The sequence below is a fragment of the Sipha flava genome, unplaced genomic scaffold, assembly GCF_003268045.1.
Source record: "Sipha flava isolate LNK unplaced genomic scaffold, YSA_version1 299_pilon_pilon, whole genome shotgun sequence".
NCBI classification, from domain to species: domain Eukaryota; kingdom Metazoa; phylum Arthropoda; class Insecta; order Hemiptera; family Aphididae; genus Sipha; species Sipha flava.
This window is the reverse complement of record NW_020272971.1, coordinates 374,049-394,419: the sequence shown is the minus strand read 5'-3', so window position 1 is coordinate 394,419 and position 20,371 is coordinate 374,049. Positions and strand designations below refer to the sequence as shown.

The 20,371-nt window shown below is 28.5% G+C and overlaps 2 protein-coding genes across 5 annotated transcripts in view; both read right to left on the bottom strand.

Annotated features, from left to right (window-relative positions):
* LOC112685965 overlaps window positions 1-20,371 on the bottom strand; it is a 157,684-nt gene that overhangs the window by 117,155 nt on the left and 20,158 nt on the right. For 2 of the 4 annotated variants that reach the window (XM_025558040.1, XM_025558037.1), the window contains exons 1-2: window positions 6,000-6,230; window positions 5,380-5,493 (exon numbers count right to left, since the gene is read on the bottom strand). In XM_025558040.1, the coding sequence (XP_025413825.1) occupies window positions 5,380-5,428 (49 nt within the window). In that variant the 5' untranslated portion in view covers window positions 5,429-5,493; window positions 6,000-6,230. Of the gene's footprint in view, window positions 1-5,379; window positions 5,494-5,999; window positions 6,231-20,371 lie in introns of those variants that run through there. The other 2 variants (XM_025558038.1, XM_025558039.1) reach the window with 2 other exon arrangements.
* LOC112685951 (tigger transposable element-derived protein 4-like) lies at window positions 12,498-13,055 on the bottom strand. Its single transcript, XM_025558024.1, has one exon. It carries the CDS (start codon window positions 13,053-13,055, stop codon window positions 12,498-12,500), a length of 558 nt encoding a protein of 185 aa, XP_025413809.1.

Below are 20,371 nucleotides of genomic sequence, written 5' to 3'. Positions count from 1 at the left end.
AAATACTATTTTACGAATTGTAAACAAGCGTGATGCCGATAGATATTATTTTATATCTAAATAATTGTAAATATATATATATATATATTATATTTAACATCTGGTTAATAAACAGTACATAAACTGAAATTATTAAGTTATTTTCAAAGTCCGATTAATATTTCAGTGAACAAAATAGTCTTTGTTGTAAATTTTCGAGGTTGAACAATAAATTGTAAATTATATTTCAAATTTTATTATTGAAAACTGTTATCATATCGAAGAATAAATATCATCTACTTTTCATACAAAAAAAAATATAAATTAAAATTAAATTTTGCGTGTAAATTATGTATGTGTTATTGTTATTGCCTACAGGTCTACAGGTCTATGGTCTACAATGTTATGTACTGTGATTTAAAAAAAATAATAACATAAAATAAATATTTGGTTTTAAATAATTTTCTAATGTAGGTCTGATAATGAATTATATTAGGTAACCATTTCTACTCAAAGGAATGGTTATTATTAGCAATTAAAGCATGGTATTTCAGTATATACGAAGTTATAAAACACTTGTTTGAAAAATGAAGAAGGTATAATAAATAATGTAAATAACAAAAATAAAAACTAAAATTACAAATATCAAAAATAATTACCGTACAAACCCTACCAAAATATTAAATATTAAAAAGATTCGTCACAGAAACTCAAATAAAATAACGAAATTCACGGTATGAACACGGTAAATAAATAATTTTTCTTTCGCCAAAAAAATTATTACTTAGTGAAAAAACCATTATTGTTCTAGTTTGAAATGTTAACCAAGGAGCAAGGAAATAAACAATAGACCTAATTTTTGTTAACAAATGAAGACAACTGTAGTGTAAATCACAAATTCGTGCTAACGGGTACAAAATATAACGCGTCTTATTAAATTTAATATTACCTATTGTTACATAGATTTTTTGCTTCGAAAATATTGAAATAGTTACACGTGCATCTTTTTGCACAATAATTAAACAAAAAACCCCGGGTATATTTTGTCCAGAAATAATTTATTAAAAAAAAAACCTAGGACAGAAACTAAATTCATATACTATATATATATCCACCGACTCACATGTTCCTTTGAAAAATATAACAAAACGACGATATATTTAAAAAAAAAAATCTAGTAGGAAAATTATGTATCCCTTTGTTCCATTTCTCTGATGTAATTAAATACTGTAAATACTATAACGAATTATACAATGAGTAGAAATAATATTAAAATATAATCGCACTTTGGAAAAATGTAACATTTATTGATATAATTTATAAAATTAAAACTCTTTTAAATACCAATGTGAATTTGAATCAAAACCAAAATCTAAATTTCAATACATTTTTTTAACCTTAAATAAATATTTATAAAAAAAACTAGAATAAGATAATTATGATCAGAATAATCAAACGATTTCCAACCCTATTTCTTGTACAAAATAACTATAAATAAATGTAGTTCCTGTATCGTCATAAGGTAAAGTAGTTTTGTTTATTTTATATTCATCTATAAATCATCAATCATTATTCATAATAATAAAATAAATATTAATAAAATATAAAAATTTTAATTGAAATTTGTAAACTAGATTTATGATTATCCAATAGATGTGCCATCATTCTTTAATCATTTAATCTAGAGCAAAATATAATTCAATTCATAGAAACACAAAATTTAATGTATTGAATATAATTGAGGCATGAGATGATGGTTGTTATGAATTAATATTTATCTAATTAATATTTTAGGTTCTAAATAAAATTTAGGGATATATTTATTGTTATGTGCGTAATTAAAGCACACGACACATCTTGTTAAATAATTAGATTAACGGTCGTAAGCAATAGACAAAATCTATTCAATAAGTGTATTCAAATTCACAAAATATTCTGACAGAGAAATGAAGTTCTACTAACACAGTTATGATATTACAGACACGTCAGTGAGAACCCGGGTATCTATATCAGTGATTTTCAACCTTTTACGAATCGTGACCCCCAACTTTTTTATTTTAATATGACCCCTACCAATAATAAATAATAGAATATGAACATTTTTTGAATACGTATACTTAAATAAATAAAAAATGTAAAAAAAATAAATAATATGGAAATGTATGTATGTTAACAATTAACAATTATTATTAACGATTTTCTTGTTTTAATGGGAAATTTTACTTGAATTCTTGAGATTATAGTTTCCATATTAGGTTTTATATTAGATAGTGCTACCCTTAAATCTGGTTTTTGAACCAAAATTATTATTAAATATTAAATTTGTGACTAAAATTATTAAAATACAAGCATACAGTAAAAATAACCAGATATTAAATGTCAATCCAATTAAAATCGGTGACTACAATTGCTTATATAATTAATTACCCATGGTTAGATAAGATTACGCTAAATGCTATTTTTTTCGATATGGTATTGTACATTCGTAACAATTAGATTGAATACATTTTGTTATGAATAACCATTTATTATAATTTTTGGAGACCCCCGAATCATTTTTCATGACCCATAGGTTGAAAACCATTGGTATACATGACCAACCAAAAGGTTTATTTCAACATTTTAGTCTCCGGTCTCGCTCAGTGGTCAATTTTTAGAATTTATACAAAGAAAATTCGTTTACAATTACATAAGACATGACAAATACATATACATACCTGTAAATACCATACATATATGTACTAACTAATATGACAGGAGTTAATATAATATAAAATATATAATACTATTGTTCAATATTATTCAATATTATCTTTATGAAAATGTATGTATGTATATATACATATAAAGCATAAATATCCATTTATTATTAAAAGTAAAATTCGTTTAGGACGGTGAGTTATTTAATTTTGTGATATTATACCGACAAGGACACAGTTGTTTCAAATATTTGATAAAGCATGAGCTATTACTATTTATAATTTGTTCAGATTTTATTATTCACAACTTTAATTGGTAAGTTCTCAAATTATTCAATACTTTATGCATTTTCTTTTGCCTCCTCTTTCTACCTCTAACAGTATTAAAAATCGGTCTGAACAATATAAAACGCCTCATTGACTTGCATTTAAAAGTACTATATTAAATAAATGTCATTAGTGTTCAATTAAGACATTTTTTATTAGTATTTATAATTGAATGTTCATGAATTATGATATATACTTCTCAGTATTGAGTTATAATACAAAAACTATAGTTTTCAGTAATTTTAAATTATTGAACACGGTAAATCACATTAATTCAACTATGTCTATTTCGAAATAATATCTCAAGGTTCTGAAGTAAATATACTTTTTTATGGGCACTTCAAATTTGTTAACATTATTTGGTAAACTAAATTCCACTAAGAATAGTTTTTCAATTACGATAATTAATCATTCCTCTCAAATTTAAAGACCCTTCCCTATGGTTCACTCAACTCATGTAACAACACTTTTTATTACCTTAGTAGTAACTTCATTAACTATTTTTTTCAAGTCTGTGCTTTGGAATTACGAGTAAAGTATTTAAATTTTACCATTCAAGAGGAAATGAATGGGTAGCTTAACAATTTTGGCATATACAAAAAAAAATTAATAATAGTGATTAATAAGAAACAATAAGAAATATAATAAGAAATATTATTTTCTAAATACAACAAAAGTTATTATAAAATATGCATGATTTGAGTTTAGTAGCTTACTTATCAATTGGTCTAATAAACATTAGTACATGTGTAGGTGAACTTTTTATATTTATTTCTATAAATAATAAAACATTACATTGTGTCCAATAAAACCGACATTAGCCTAGAAAAAGCACAAATTAACAAAAATTCCAAATTTATATATTTAAAAAAATCATTTAAAATTTTTTCTCATATAATTTTATTATTTCTATTTAACTGTTTATTGTTTTTCCTTAGACAGTGATATTTTATATTTCAAAGTTTTTATCATTAAACAGAAACATAGGGACTTTCTTTTTTTCTACTGATATTTTCTCGATTAAAGTTAAAGTGTAACGTTAGTTAATTTTTGAATAGATAAATAGTGTAAATAAAATTACACTAACTGATATAAGTACCTAGTGACGAACTACACTTTACTTTTATACAAGCAAAGAGTCGAATGCTCAGAGTCCTTAATATATTGAGGGTGACAAATTGTTAATCAAATGTTAAATTATGTATCCAAATATTCTAGTTAGCTTTTTTTATAAAAGTAAAAAACTTTATTTTTATAACTGATAAATAATATTTAAAAATTATCAAATAACAACAGATATAAAACAGATATAAACAACAGATATAAACGGACGTCAGTTAAATGTTGGCTCTAGTTACGAAATACATTAGCCGAGTGAAAACAGTTTATCACAATACTATGCACTGGGTCCCAGTTACAAAATACCTATACTGCATAATTAACAACTTTAAGGCCCCACATTCTAAGAGTTAATGTTATTAATAATTTTTAGATAATTACTAAATATCTACAAAAATAACATTATTTATAATGAAATCAATAATCAATCATGTATCTCTTATAATTCGTTTTAGATTCAAACTTGATTATTACATTCAACTCGTTATATTACAAACGTTAATGTTCTAAACTTCAAACCAGCCAAAGAATTATTACAATATCAAGTATAATATCATAAGCGTAACGTAATGTATATTATCACGGACATTCCCGCCAAAAAATTACCGAACATTGATATGAAGACCAAACTACAGCCGCATTACCAAACACATTAACCCAGAATTATCTAACATATTGGACGAACGAATTCATTAATCGACGTTTGATATCACCAAGTTAGATCTTCCAAATTATATTTCACCATTAACGAATGTTGCGCGCGCCGAAAATCGAAACACGACTTCTAATAATGTACCCACCGCAATCGTAATTAGTATAATCATACATTGAATGAAAAACAATCGTATTACCGTTATTACTTAGTAGTAACAATTTGATTTGTAACCACACACTACCTACCATGATATTGTAATTAGAAAGCGTAGTGCTGTTAGACAAAGAAGTGATTGAAACAACGTAAACGTATGTTGTGCGATGAAACTGATTGATAGAAAAAATATACACAAAAAGATTTAGAGTGGGAAGATAAATGCACTAGTATAACGTTTGTTATTGTCCGCCGGAAACGTTATCGGATAATTTCAAATAAACCGCACGCGATATGGTGCGAGTTCTCCACCCAAATATATGGAAGGTACGTGATTACAAAAGAGGTAAAAAATCATACAGAACGGGTAATTGCCATTCAGTGATGGTAAAAATAACACAAAAGCAAATAATAATATTACAAAAATCGTTGTCGTTTTCGTCTTACCTTGTAAAGCGAGTAATGAGAGTATGAAAAACGCGTGTAGCCGTACCATGCCGCTCAAAGATGATAGTTCATAGCTGTGTACAACAACACGTGACGAACCGGAACGGTTGATACCTAATGATAATAAAAACAATATCAATTATAATGACAACAACAACCAACAGTAGTGTTGGAAAATGTGAAAACGATTCAGGCCTAAGACCGCGTGCACACCACGACACAACCTGGTGCGGTACAGAAAGTAGATGAAGTGCACTACGGGATTTCAAAAATCTTATTTTTCATAGTGGTCACGAAAACGATCGGTCGCGTAAAAAAAAAAAAAATATCTCGAAAAAATCGGAATACAACAGGATAACGTTTACGGTTCGTTTAATAGGTCCGTTGGACCGCAGACCACGCGCGCGTTGGTCGGATCGAATTCAGTGCGGAAAAATGGCAAACGTCAAACATTGGATTCGGCGAACGGATCGGTGCGGAGACCGAACGGGTAATCGGTGTCGAACGACTTCCGATCATCGCTCGTAACCAACCGTCGTCGTAGGTACATATACCATGGTACGTATGTACGTACGTACTGTGGTATGTATTTTTTTATTTTTTTTTTTTTGTACACGGACCGTGATTATTTATTGCTGCCAACGACGACGAAGTTATTGTGTTTCCGTACCGTTTCTCGCGCGTAACTTGTGACTGTTGCGCCGTCGGGCCCGTGCCCACCGGGTCGTTTTGGCAAACTGCGGCGGCGGCGGTGTTGTTGTGAACACGCCGGAGCGAGACTTCCGATGTGCGGAGACGCGAAAACAATGCACGCGCGACGGTGAACAGCGCTCGAGGGCCCCGGCCGCCGTGTCGCGTACCAGTGATGAAAATGCGCGCGTCGCGCGGGAGACGGCGACACGCGCACGCACGCGGTCGGCACGGGCAAAGGTCGCGTATCGGAATCCGTCGGCTACCAACGGAACGCGGCGGCGGCTGCGACAGCGGTCGACTTATGCGGAATGGGAAGAGAAAAAAAAAAATGAAATGAATGAAAATAAAAACTATTTTCATTCGTTTTTACTTTTCTTATTATTTTTCCACCTCCAACCGCCATCGCCACCACCACCACCACCACCTCGTTGTCTATCGCCGTTTTATTACAACACTTTCACGTGCACCAGTGGCGAAATCCAAATCTTACGTTCGGCCCTTTTCCTCTCTCCCCCGTCCCTAGCACTCGGATCCGCGAGCTTCAAGAAAACAAAATGTTGAAGCATCCGATTTGACTTCGAATTACATTGATAAAAATGAAAAGTCCTATTCATTATCGTGTTTCAGACATCATGAAAACACATTCGATGCAATTGAAAATTCGGTTACTAGAATACTTTTCAAGTGACAACGATGATTTCTCGAACAGATGTGTTTTTAATCATGAGTCATACGATGATCAGCTATATTAAATGATTTCTCTTATAATATTCCCAGGCCGTAAATAAGCCCGTCCTTGTTCAAGGCATAGATGCAGTTAGATGCAGAGATTCTCAACCAACTTTTACTTACAACTATCAGCTGATAAAATATTAAAAGTCTAGTAACAGAAATATTGAAAACATTGGTTCCATTCACCACTTCTTATGAATACGAAAAAGGCTTTTCTTCCATGATGGCACTAAAATCTAAGTACAAAAAACATTTATTATCATTAGGAAATAATTTGTTTCGATGTGTTTCCAATGTCGAAACACAAACAAAAAAACATTTGATTATGAAACAATCACAATTATCACATTAATTTATGCTTTTCACTTTATTATTCATTGTTTATAGTGTATTTATAATATAAACTAACTTTTTTATATTTTTCATTCTAGCTATGTATTAATTTTGTATTTGTAATGTAAATAAAAGATTGTTTTTCTACAACAGCGTTTAATTATATCTGACTGGTGAAGCCCCTTATCTAGGGGTATACACTGTTTATTGCCGGTTAGCGTTGGTAAAATGTAATTTTTATGATACTCATTCAGCGTGTATATATCAATTATTGCCATTATTACGAATTTTTAAAAAATTTAATTTGCGTGACATTTTAAGTATCAAAATACTGACTAAAAGTTATTTAATATGAAGGTCGGCTCTTTTCACCCGAGCCATAGATGTAGTTGCTATTAAACAGAGGTGACTTGAAAGGATTTTCAAGGAGCTAATAAAATATATAATACGTTATACATAATATTATAATTCTTAAAATATTCAACCTGGATGTATTAGATACTTATAGGAAAATTTTTAAATTCTCGTCCTCTACCCAAACTGATCTTGGTACTCATTCAAGTTCCATACAAGAACTACTTTCTGGGCGTGATTTTGCTATAAGGGTGCTGTTAATGGAAAATAGAACAATAATATAAAATAACTGTATAGTGATGGTAAATAAAAAAAAAAGGCATAAAAACAAATGTTTATACAATAAATGTTCTATTATCTATAAAATTACAGGTTTGAGAAAATAATTAACTGATGGCTTGTGATTCAATAGCGGAATACCTTAATACATTTTTGAGTATTCCATAACTAAAAAAACTATTTAATAATATAGTTAGTAATAGTTGATGCATTTGGAGTATCAGTGAAAAAAGAAATATTATCATTTTTTAATAATTATTATATGATAATAGATTCATGAATGCTTGAAGCAAAAACTATTTATTTGTTTAAGTATATAATCTTTAAAAATCATATTTAATTTATTTTTTTTTTATTTTATAATTCTTAATATTCATAACCACTTCGATTAAATTATTCTTTCCTTTTTTCAGTTTAAAAACCAAATTATTTCGGAAATTAGTTACTATAATTCTTCAAGACCATTCGCTTAAAATCAATCGATTCCTCATTCGTAGTAAGTTCATGTAAGTTACATAAAAATTTTTCAGTTTCAAAATATGTTTACAAAAATAAGTCCCTAAAGTATTTTTGTAATATCAATAGATTTTAAAATCTAAAATCTAAAATTTAAAGGGTTGTAATATGAAATTTACTTATCTGATAGTAGTTCACGTTAACAGTAATTTAAATTCATCTATATATATATATATGTTACGGGCAATGAGTACATTGCTCAGTCAACCTGCCCGTGCAATGTGAACCACGAGTATTTTTATTAACCAACTAAAATTATTTTTTATTTTCATTATAAATTATAATTTTATTATTACCTATTAGCTAGTTATAATGATTTATAGTATTGTTTTTTTTTTATAATTTTAAAATGTTTACCTATTTATAATATTTTTTTAAAATATACCAGTATTTCACATAGCCCGTAACATACACATACATTTATGTAAGTATTTAAAATTAATTTTTTCAAAGTAAAGGAAAACTCAGAAAAATGTATATATACACCAAAACACCTATACTATTACACTACATCATACTATATTTAAAAATTTTTCCTCTGACTTGAATTAGTCAAAAAGTTAGATATTTAAATGGGCTTATCCCAATAGTTTAGGATACTGTAAAAAGTAAGAAACGTCCCATAAGAATAAATACATTAAATCATTAGTCACTGTAAAGTAGGCCTTTTGATTAGTGATGTATTACATATTCATGGTAAAATATTAATACGTGGTATAAAATTGCTTTTACTAAACACAGATTTGTTACATTTCACTGTTGATTACAAATACTAATACTAGTATTTATAGTATAATCAACGGTAAGACGGAGCAACACATTCATGCGAGTTATTAATATTAATTAAATTTCTTTTGTAAAATTGATCTATACCTGCATAAACATGTATATCGTATCATTAAACATTTGGTATTATACCTAAAGTCTAAATACTCGTAGTAAAAATGTAGACAACGTGCAGCTGAGAAACAGAAATTGAAAAATTCTAAAAACATCATCACGCACTAATACACGCTTCAGAATGGTGTAATAATAACGTCAAAATTACAATGTTATCGTTCGCGTAACATATAACAGCTATTGCGATGACTGAAGGTAAGGACACCTTTGAATTTCCCGCCACTGAAGAATCATCTCACGGTGCTTTGAAAATACGGATCCATCGCTGATTTATATATATGAAAAAAAAACCAAGAACACCTCTCGACGAGAAAATCCATCGATTTTTCACACAGCTGCGTATTTCAGGGTCTTGATTCTCCCCCCCCCCCCCCCCCCCCCCCCCCCGTCCCCCCCCCCCCCCCCCCCCCCCGCCCTTACCTCGCTCTCTTGTCCCCCCCCCCCCCCCCACCATTCCATTGGTTCTACCACGCACAGCAGAAATATTTCGCTTACGCCGTTTTCAATTTACAAATAATTGGAGTAATGTCTATTTGTACAGGTTCCGGAGTGCCGGCACGGATGAACGCCGCAAACCATGAACAATATACATCTCTCCAATAATATATATGCACGAATACATATACACATTCACAACACATATTTGCATGGACTAGTCGGTCGGCGTTCTGACTCTCAGTCCGAGCCCCGTCGTGCTTAGCTTTCAATTTTCTACATATTTTTTACTCTTTTATTTTTTTTTTTTTAAATTGCTTCTGTAATACCAAAATATTAGCCACCAGAAATATGATTTCTGCTCACGAAAATCATATACACACACATACGTATCGCGTAATTATCAATGATAAATATAGTGGTTCTATACGACCAAAATTACCTTCAGTCTAAATATTTTCTGAAAAAATATCTCTGCGAGTGATTCAGTAAAAATTGAATTTTTCTTTTTTCAAATACAAAACAAAATAACAACGAAATAATATTTAATATTGTGCCCAAGTCTTCTTAAATAAGGTAGGATGTTTTGATTTATCTAATATATTTTTGTAGTTCTTCAGAAATAAATTGTTTTTTTTAATATAACTATAACTAACTATAACTAATATAACTAACTAGTACACATATTTATCTTATAAAATTATCATTTAATTTTATTAAATACTAATCAATTTTTTTTGTATTGATACATTTTATAATACTTACTTCTGTTTTGATAATTTAACGAACTTTCAAGTGATGACTTGATTGGCTCCCAATTATGAGTTAAACACGTGGTACCAGTCTTCTACTAAATTATTATGTTTGGTATTTATTTTTCGGGAGAACTCTCTTGTAGCGATGTCACATACCTATATATAAAAATGTAGGTGATCGTCTACGATTGCTGTTTAAGAATCCGATCCATGTATCTTAGAAATAATTAACAAACACATAAATATATCACGGAGAAGTCAATGTTAAGCTATCATTGAATATATTTAACTTGAGTAGTGGGAAACAAAGTATCCTCAAGTCAATATAATTTCATGGCAAAAAAAAAATTAAAGATTTCTTTACTGTTGTTTTATTATTTTTATTTGTGTTTGAGTGCTTCTTAATAAAAAGTATGATATAACATGATTGTTAATAGAAATTGCTTTATTAAACTCTGATTATTCATGTCATTTATAATTGAAGTGAAATTCAATTAGTCATGTATTAAGCAATAAACTCAATTATTTTATCATTATTAACCCTGCCCGGAAATACTTCAAAGATTTTGCAAGAAATTATTATTCACTTGTTGAAAAATTGATCGATATTCAATCAGATCCCCCTTGCTCCTTTCTTCATTACAATCGCCTACCAGTGGTCCACTAAATAAAATATCCGACTTTACCCATATTTATATAATAACAATAAACGTATATGTTGTTTATATATTTAACTTCCGTATAAATATGTTAGTTAAATACGTTTGTTACTATTTATGATTAGATCTTTAAAACTATGCAAATTGTATTGAATTGATGGAGTTATTCAAGAGAAAGGTTTTTGTAAAAAAAAAAAAAAAAAAAGAGAGAAGAGTGAATACTGTATTATTATTATTTTTATATTTATATTACAGTCGATTCCGCTTTATTGGGACACATCGGTTCCATGTTATTTTGTCCCAATAAATCGGTTATCCCAATAATCCGAAATAAAAAAAAACATATAAATTTATTGAAAAACTGATTTCCTATGTTTTTATTATTACAAATACATATTACAATAATACAATTATAGAAATTATTTAACTATACAAAAAGAAAAACATAGTATTATAACCTAAATATTTATAAAAGTACATATATATATTTTTTTTTATTATTTTATCTTAGTTAAAAAAATTATGAATATTACTTTGTTTTTTACTTATTATTGTTTGTTGACGAATGTAGTCCGAACAAGTATCCAAAGCACTTATCGAGCTTCCCTCATTTCCTTGTTGAAGAAAAAATAATCTCAATGTTTCCAAAGATTTCTTTGCCTCCTGTAGTCGGATTGGTGGATCTGGTTCCTCGTCCGTCTCTTCATTTGTATTATATTGATCTTGTATGGATTGAATAATTACATCATCAACGTATTCATTTTGGTCATAGCATTACACATTTGAATCCAGTTCAAATTCTACGTTGTTTAGTACTCTTACGTTATCATATTCTTCGGAATTAGGTTCCAACTGTTGATCGATGCTTTGACATCCCTCAAAAAATCACACTTGCGAAAACAATTTTTAACTATCTGACTACTTACATCACGCCAACTGTCTGAAATGAATTTAATTGCTTGTAGTATAATAATTTTTTTACTGATATCTATTGCCGTTGATTTTGGTTCAAGTAAATTGTCTTCAATCTTTTCTAAAATGTAATTGACCAGTGTTGCTCTATACTTAACCTTTACATTTTGGATAACACCCATATCTAAAGGCTGAATTAGTGACGTTGTATTAGGTGGTAAGAACTCAAGCTTGGTATTTTTCATAGATATATTAGGATGGGCAGTACAGTTGTCTAAAACGAGGCATATAGCCTTTTTTGTTTTGTTCAACTCACTATCCCAACGTTGTAACCATTCGATAAAAATGGCCGAAGTCATTCATGCGTTTTTATTTGCATGATACTCAACCGGTAATTTTTGTAAAGAAATTTTTTGAAAACAACGAGGTTTTTTACTTTTTCCTATCACTAAAAGCTTTTTTTTTGTCAGTCCCACTTGCGTTCACACAACACAGTATAGTTATTCTGTCCATAGCTTTTTTTTGATCCAGCTATCGATTCGTGTTTAAATCACAGAAAACCATCTGGGGTTGCAGGATAGTATAATCCTGTTTCATCTGCATTATAAATATCATCGAAAGAAAATTTTGCAAGAATCTGTGGTAATTTTGTAAGTTTCCATTCATCGGCACACTCTGAGTTTGCACTAGCTTTTTCGCCATGTGATATTTTAAATTTTATGTCATATCTTACTTTCCATCTAGATAAGCAGCCATTGGTGACTTTGAATTCGTCATTACCAAGTTTCCTTGCAAGGTCTTCGGATTTAGCTTTTAATATAGGACCCGACATTTGAACGCCCCAACTAGTAGCCAATGTAAACCATTGAATCAGTGCCTCGTCTACATCTGCATCTTTACCCTCTCGTTTTCTTTTCTGGGTTGTCACTTGGCTAAGAGCTTGTTCTCGCAAAAACTGTTCTTGTAGTTGAATTCGTGCGATTGTTGATTTCGATACTTCTAAAATTTCCAACAGACGACGAGTAATACAGCCTAGTGGCTGTAATTTAATTTTGTCTAGAATTTCTAATTTTTGCGCAAGCGATAAATCTTTACGCATACGAGACATCGTTACTACACGTGACAAACTCGACTAATGCACTAAATAACATTTAACACGCATCACATTTGAACATATGATAAGATAAAATGTATATTTTAATCTAATAATCGATTACGCGAGTCAGTCGTGATTGTCGAACTATTGATCTATTAATATTTACTATCATAAAAATGTCCCAATTATCCGGATTTATGGCCCATGGCCCAGGTAAGCAGCGTAATTTTACATTACAATTATACATTTGTTTTCGTAATTATAAAATTGTCCCGATTAAGTGGTTATCCTTATTAACCGATTTCTCTATTAAACGGAATCGACTGTACCATGATACTTTTTTTTAAGTATCTTGCCCAACCCTGGCTGTATGTATGTTGTTTTTGGTCATGTCACCAGGTGTGCACTTATGAGGCCATAACTCAGAAACCACTTATCGTATAGTATGTAAACTTCACAGTAAACATCTACATATCAATCTTAATATGTCCTGAAATTTTTATCGAAATCGGTTTGGTGGATCTTGAGTTATACAATTTATTCAAAATGTACACTTATTTTTATACATATAGATATAGTAACAATAAAGAAATATTATTCTACCACATGTTTATGTATTATTATATAAATATTAAAATACAAAAATATGATAATTAAATACATATTTTTGTATATAAATGATATTTCGCTTCTCTATAAAATGTACTCATATTATATGAGTACAACAAGCATAGCAAAACAATACTTTTATTAAAAATAGTTTGACCAAAGGCCGGGTTAAATCATGAAATTATTATGAATTTTCAACAATCTCATTTATAGTTTACTAATGAACAGAACTTAAATTATTATTTAATATTTAATATGTACAAGTAGTTATAATATATGTTTACTATAGTAAAATTAATTATCAAAATTTTTACTTATTTTGATATAGAAAATATGATATTTCTAGTTGTTATTGATGATGAGAAAAAAAAAAATTGTAAATGAGTATGGTAAATATTTTTCAACATTTCAAATATAATAATTTTTTTTTTTTTTTTAATAATTACTTTAACAATCCCAATACTATAGAATCTAGTTTAAAAATGAATGTACACGTACATGTTAATTTTTTTTAATAAACAGTGTGTTTATTAACATTATTCGTTTGCATTATTTTTTTAATTTAATGAACGTAATTTTTTTTTTCGATATTATACCGTGAAACTATCAGATGTGTTCAATGTTTTAATCTGTAATAGTATGAAGGCATGAAACGACGAGCAGTACACTCATGAAATACAAAAATATACACATACGCCGATGATTTAACATATAATGTGTTATTCAATATTGCGTTGTCGACATTCTGTTCTATGAAAACTATATACCACGGATTCGTTTCGAAGGTTAACCAAAAGGTTTGTAAAGAAAAAAATAAATAACACTAGTCTTGTTCGAACAGTATAATTTAAAATAAGAAGTATGTTGAACAGACCCGAGGACCTGTAGATAAATACGAGTAAATGCCTACCGGGAAATCCCGATTTCCCAATGGGCCAATCCACGGACGACACTTATACCATTCGTATCTACCGCTGCAGAAAATTGAAATTTATATCAACGATACAACAAACAGCGATGATATAAATTCGTAGACAACTTCTTATGGTATTCGATAGCACCCATTGTTACATTATACAAATTAATCTAAACGCATAAATATTCATCGGAAAGCAAACGTTGTGCGTTGCACACTAACGTCGGAAAATACATATGCAGAAAAATTTTCAAATACACATATTGTTTTACAGCCTTCGCCGTAACAATGAATACTGCAGTTATCTGCAGTGCACACTACCAATAAAATGATTGTGAGAACAAAAATAATTTAAAACTCGATTCGCGTAAAATATCAATGTATCAATATACGTCGTTGTATTATACGGCACCGTTTTGTTATAATTGTTGGTATATATATATATATATATACATATATGTTTTGGCAGGTTAAACTTTAACATATAAATAATTGTAAAACCCATTGTACACGAACCATTTGCCTTGTGTTCTTCGATGGTTAAGTTGAACGAATTAAGACGATCGAGGAATCAAAGTTAACTTGGTTAAGTTAGTAAGTATAGTCTAATGACTGAAATGTGTCCGTCTCGTATAATAAGGTGACCATATGTAAAAAAGAAACAGGAAACTTATTTTGCAATGAGTAAAAAAAAAAAATTGATTGATTGTCAAAACATGAAACTTATTTAAATAATATATATATTAAACAACAAAACTTATAATATTATTCAATTTTTAAATAGTAAAACTACTTGTTATATTCAAATATGTGTTTATTAGTGTTCTGCATGGTCCGGTCTTAATCAGTCCAGTCCGGACCGGACCGGACATTGATCCGGTCTAGTACGGTCCTAACATACAAAAACTATTGGATCGTCGGTTTGGTCCAGTTCAAACATTTTTAGTAGTTCGGTCCAGTCCTCAGATCAAATGCATTATTTTCAGACCGGTCCGGTTTCAAAAAAATAAAATGAAAATCAGTCCGGTCCCAATCATGGCACTTAAAATCTAAATACAGATATTGTTATGTATACAAATAAAACGAAAAAAAACCTACAACTTAAGGTAAATATTTATTTATAAAGTCGGGTAGTCCGGTCCAGTGTAATACTAAACGTATTATATGGTACGGTTTGGGCTAATACAGACGGGCATGGCCGTTTTCGACCAAAAACGTACCCTTCCCTTTTCAACCGATTCACTTTTCGACCAAATTTAAAATAGGCCGATTCCCTTTTCGATCAAAACAAAAATGTAAATAATAAATTTAAAATAATAAAATAATTATGTACAATTGTTGTCAATAACTACTAAAATATTAATATAAAAGAGAACGATATTTTGTATCTAGTTTTGATCTCTTATCGTAATGAAAATATTTTGCATTTTTTTTTCGAATAATCGGAACTTTAATTATTAGGGTTTTTCTTAGGATTTCATCCCAAGAGAAATTATAATCTAAGCCTAACCTAATTTTTGTACAAATCTTGATACTGTTGCAAATGGGATTATGCTCTGTATGTGAACCTAAGATCTCGCTACGCGTGAAAACCCTGAATCGTCATTAATACATTATAGTAGTTTCCATTATAATCAAACATTGTATATCATTATTTTATTATTTTAAATTTATTATATAAATTTTTGTTTTGGTAGAAAAGGGAATCGACCTATTTTAAATTTGGTTGAAAAGTGAATCAACCGAAAAGGGAAGGTATGGTTTTGGTCGAAAACGGACTCGTCCATACAGACTGAACCTTACGGACCGATCCATAAACGGTCCAAAATGTTTTAAGATCGAACCGAAAGTCTGGTTTACGATCTACTTTATCAAATGTTATTTAATTACTGGTCCGGTCTGGTCTAAAAATAATATGAAGCCGTCGGTTCGGTCCAATTTGGTTTTTGATTAACGTTTAAGTGTGGTCCAGTCCGACTTCGATCCCCTGGTAAAATTTGAAGTCCGATCTGGTCCTTAAAATAACGGACCGTACAGAGTATTAGTGTTTATAAGAAAACAATATTTTCATCACTCCACAATAAATTTATACTAGAAAACGTTATTTCAACTGCTATATTTGTTCTGGGTATTGCCAAAGCATATTCAATAATTCCTGATACATTTTGTAAACCAATATTTTGATTTACTATATACTGGGATACTATATACTTTCACACCATTTTTCTTCTACTTTTGTACAATTTTTTTGTCATTTATTAACTCGTATTTTGAAAATGTTCACTATATGATTAAATTCATCAAATAAATCATCTAGAACTAATTTCTAACCGATATTATTTTTATTTTTTTCCATCAAAAAATGTATACTTTGTTGTACATCAACATATAAAAATAACAAATAGAACAATTTATTTTTAAGATCGACCGAAATATTTTCAAATCGTCCAAATGATAATCCCTTTTTTCAAAGTATGATAAAAAAGTATCATAAAATATATCAGTATTTTGTTTAGATGACTTTTCATCGTACCTACATGCTTTTTTTTCAAATGCTGTTAAATAAAACGTAACTCCAAGTGTGTAAAATACTGTAGGATAATAAACCACATACTTACAGCCTTAAAAAAAAAAATACATGTGCCAATATGTTGTAGCTTAAATTTGTAATAAATATAAAATATGGGGTCAGGTTTCTGCCGTGTTATAGCCTAACTATTAAAAGTATTAAAATCTATATTAAAAATCTATATTATTAATAATCTATATTTTATTACAAATAATAAGAGAGTTCTCTTGAACGCTTACTGTAAATATACGAATATAAAATATATACTAAAAGGTATACATTACATTAACATATTGTATACACCTTTTACTGATTTATATACAATTATTGATTATCATTTAAAAATCTTATTGATTTACTCATAGTGTGTCAATAAGTATATTTCGTATATTTATTATACAAATTTTAAGTTTTCTTTAAATTTTCACTTATTTTATAAAATACATATCCAGAGAACGAATAAAGGAAAATTAAAAGAGGTACATGTCTTCATGTGAGAATAGCTAATAAATACTTAATAATTGCAATCTAACAAATTGGTACAATTGCACTTCATTAATATTACTGTTGGGCGTGGTTAGTTGGAGCCTATGTCTTTATGAAGACAGAATTTACAATGAGAATGAGGTTTTTTACAGCGTTTAAAAGTACGATTGCTGTTGATATTGTTTATTCCAGAGATACAAAATATTTTACGGTTACAGTTATTAAATATAAATATATATATATATATATATATATTTAATATATATATTTGTCTATATAATAATGTTTATAAATAGTTAAATAGTAGATTTATATTAAAAATGTTATTATATTCATTGTGATGATTTTTTAATATGAAGTTTTGTGATGTAATAATACATATATCATTTCATATAATAAGTCGTATGATTATAAAATTTAGAAATAGCACTGAATCTAGTTTATATAAATTCAATTAAATTAACATAATGAAAATATCAAAAGTTAAACGCATTTGTAATAATAAAATGTTTAATTGTCAAAAAAAGTGCGTTTATTGATTATTACCACATTAAAAAACTTCTACATAAACGGCTATACGATAAAGTATGATTAAAATTAAATTGTCATTAAAAAAAACTCCATAGTAAATTGATAAACTAATAAACTAAATAGCTGTTCTAAAAGTCAAGTCTCAAAGTATGACAGATTACTGTTTTCTAAATTATAATAAAATAATCAAAATGTATTTTATTCAAAACGATTAAATGAGATTATTAATAACTAGCGAAATCTACAAATTCTAAATAATATAAAAGAACATTTGGAACACTCGTATACATTTATTAAAATTTATCTATGACTGGAAGCAGTTAATGAAACAAATTTGGTAAAATAGAGACATATAAATTATAGATTTTCTCCTTCTAACTATGATTATTTATATTAAATATAAATATAATGATGCCTTAAATTGAATTCCTTGTTATTCCTCTTTAAATGTACTTATAGTAAATTATCTGCAATATAAAACATAATTAATGAATACTTTTAAGTATATATTTATATATGATACACAATAACCATGGAAATTGTTTGAATCGTTGAATAGCGGAATCGCGAATAGTGTATTATAATAAAATATGCGTTTGTTTTTCTTAGTTGTTCTTCATTTATTAGTTTGATAAATTACAATGAGTGTGTATAGCATTAAATATATTAACTGAGTATAAACTCGTTACCAAGTTTTCTTCAAATATAGATACAATAATTTCATAACATTTAGAATAAATATTATACTTAATATTGTATAAACTTATATAAAATTGAAACTGAATTTAATATTTATTTATTTTTTTTTTTACATTTTTATGAGGAATACTCTGAGTTGGTTGCAGTTAAAATATTTTAAATTTGAAAATTCTAAACTTATAAAAAATCTAGTAATATTTTATAGTGTATCAAATCATATTAATAAATAAGTCTAACTATGATGATCTTATGTATTTTGCATTGTTATTGGGTAAGGAATTCTGTAAATGTTAGGGATTAGTTAATGGATTCGGAATCATTTATTCTGTAAATGATCTGGTAATTTTTTTAGTATATATTAAAAGTTTACCTGTAGTTAATAAAACATTTTTTTTTCGATTGCCTACGAAAAAATAATTGCACATATTCATTATTAATAATATTTGAGAAAACGTTGAATTCAATTTTTCTTTTGTTGACAAATACGAGTTCATCTACATGAAATTATTTTTATAATGTTTAAAACGGTTGATCAAATCATATATTGCATTTTACATAATTTTAAAAACTATAAAGCAAGAAAATCTAAATCCTTCCAAAATTCATATTTTAAATAATACATAATTTCACTGCAGCAACGCCAATCTTGTGATTTTTATTTTTTTTTATGAACACTAATAAAGATGTACTTATTTTATATCTATCCGATTAAAATAGGTTAATTTTATTTTATTTTTTCTACAAGAGTACACTTCATACTTTTTGACATAATAATTATCATTGCATATTTTTAATAAACCAAATGGATATTAAATCATTTTTTTTTTTTTGCATATAAATCCTAGTCCAGTGTTAACAGAGCGTGATCAGCACTATATTTTTACTACTACTATTATTTGATCAAACTATATTATAACTGATACAGTTCAAACTAAAAAAAAAACTAACTGCTAACAAAATTGTATTTAACGTAAGTAAGTTTATAATTATAATACCTCGTTATAATTGTAGGTACTTCATAGTTGGAATAATTTTTAATTCACTGAAACATAATATAAGCTAATAAATTATTATAATATGACCAAGGTGTAATACATATTCTCAAATTACAATTACGTATCGTACTTGGTTATAATAATAATTTTAAATTGTTCACTGGATAAACGAAATATTTGAACGTCAAAATTACACGTGAAAATTGCAACTATAAAGTGCAGTTATTTATTTATTAATCTTAACGTCCATATAAACTGAAGCACAAAATAACAAAAATAACCTCTAACATAGTAAAATTTAATATATAAAAGACACATGACTATAAAATAATAACATAATATTGATCAACTTAAACCGGTATGTACATTGGTGGTAAAATAGTGATAGGTATTCAAATATTAATAAATTATTGAGGGATCATAATACTCGTAAGGTTCTATAGGAACACCAGACTTTCAGCAGTAAATATGTCGACATTTATTAGCTTATCGAATTCGCGCGCAATACGGTCACGTGGACGCG

What these genes read in the sequence shown, in the direction of transcription:
- LOC112685951 (XM_025558024.1), bottom strand. Translation starts at nt 13,055, where the DNA reads ATGTCTCGTATGCGTAAAGATTTATCGCTTGCGCAAAAATTAGAAATT.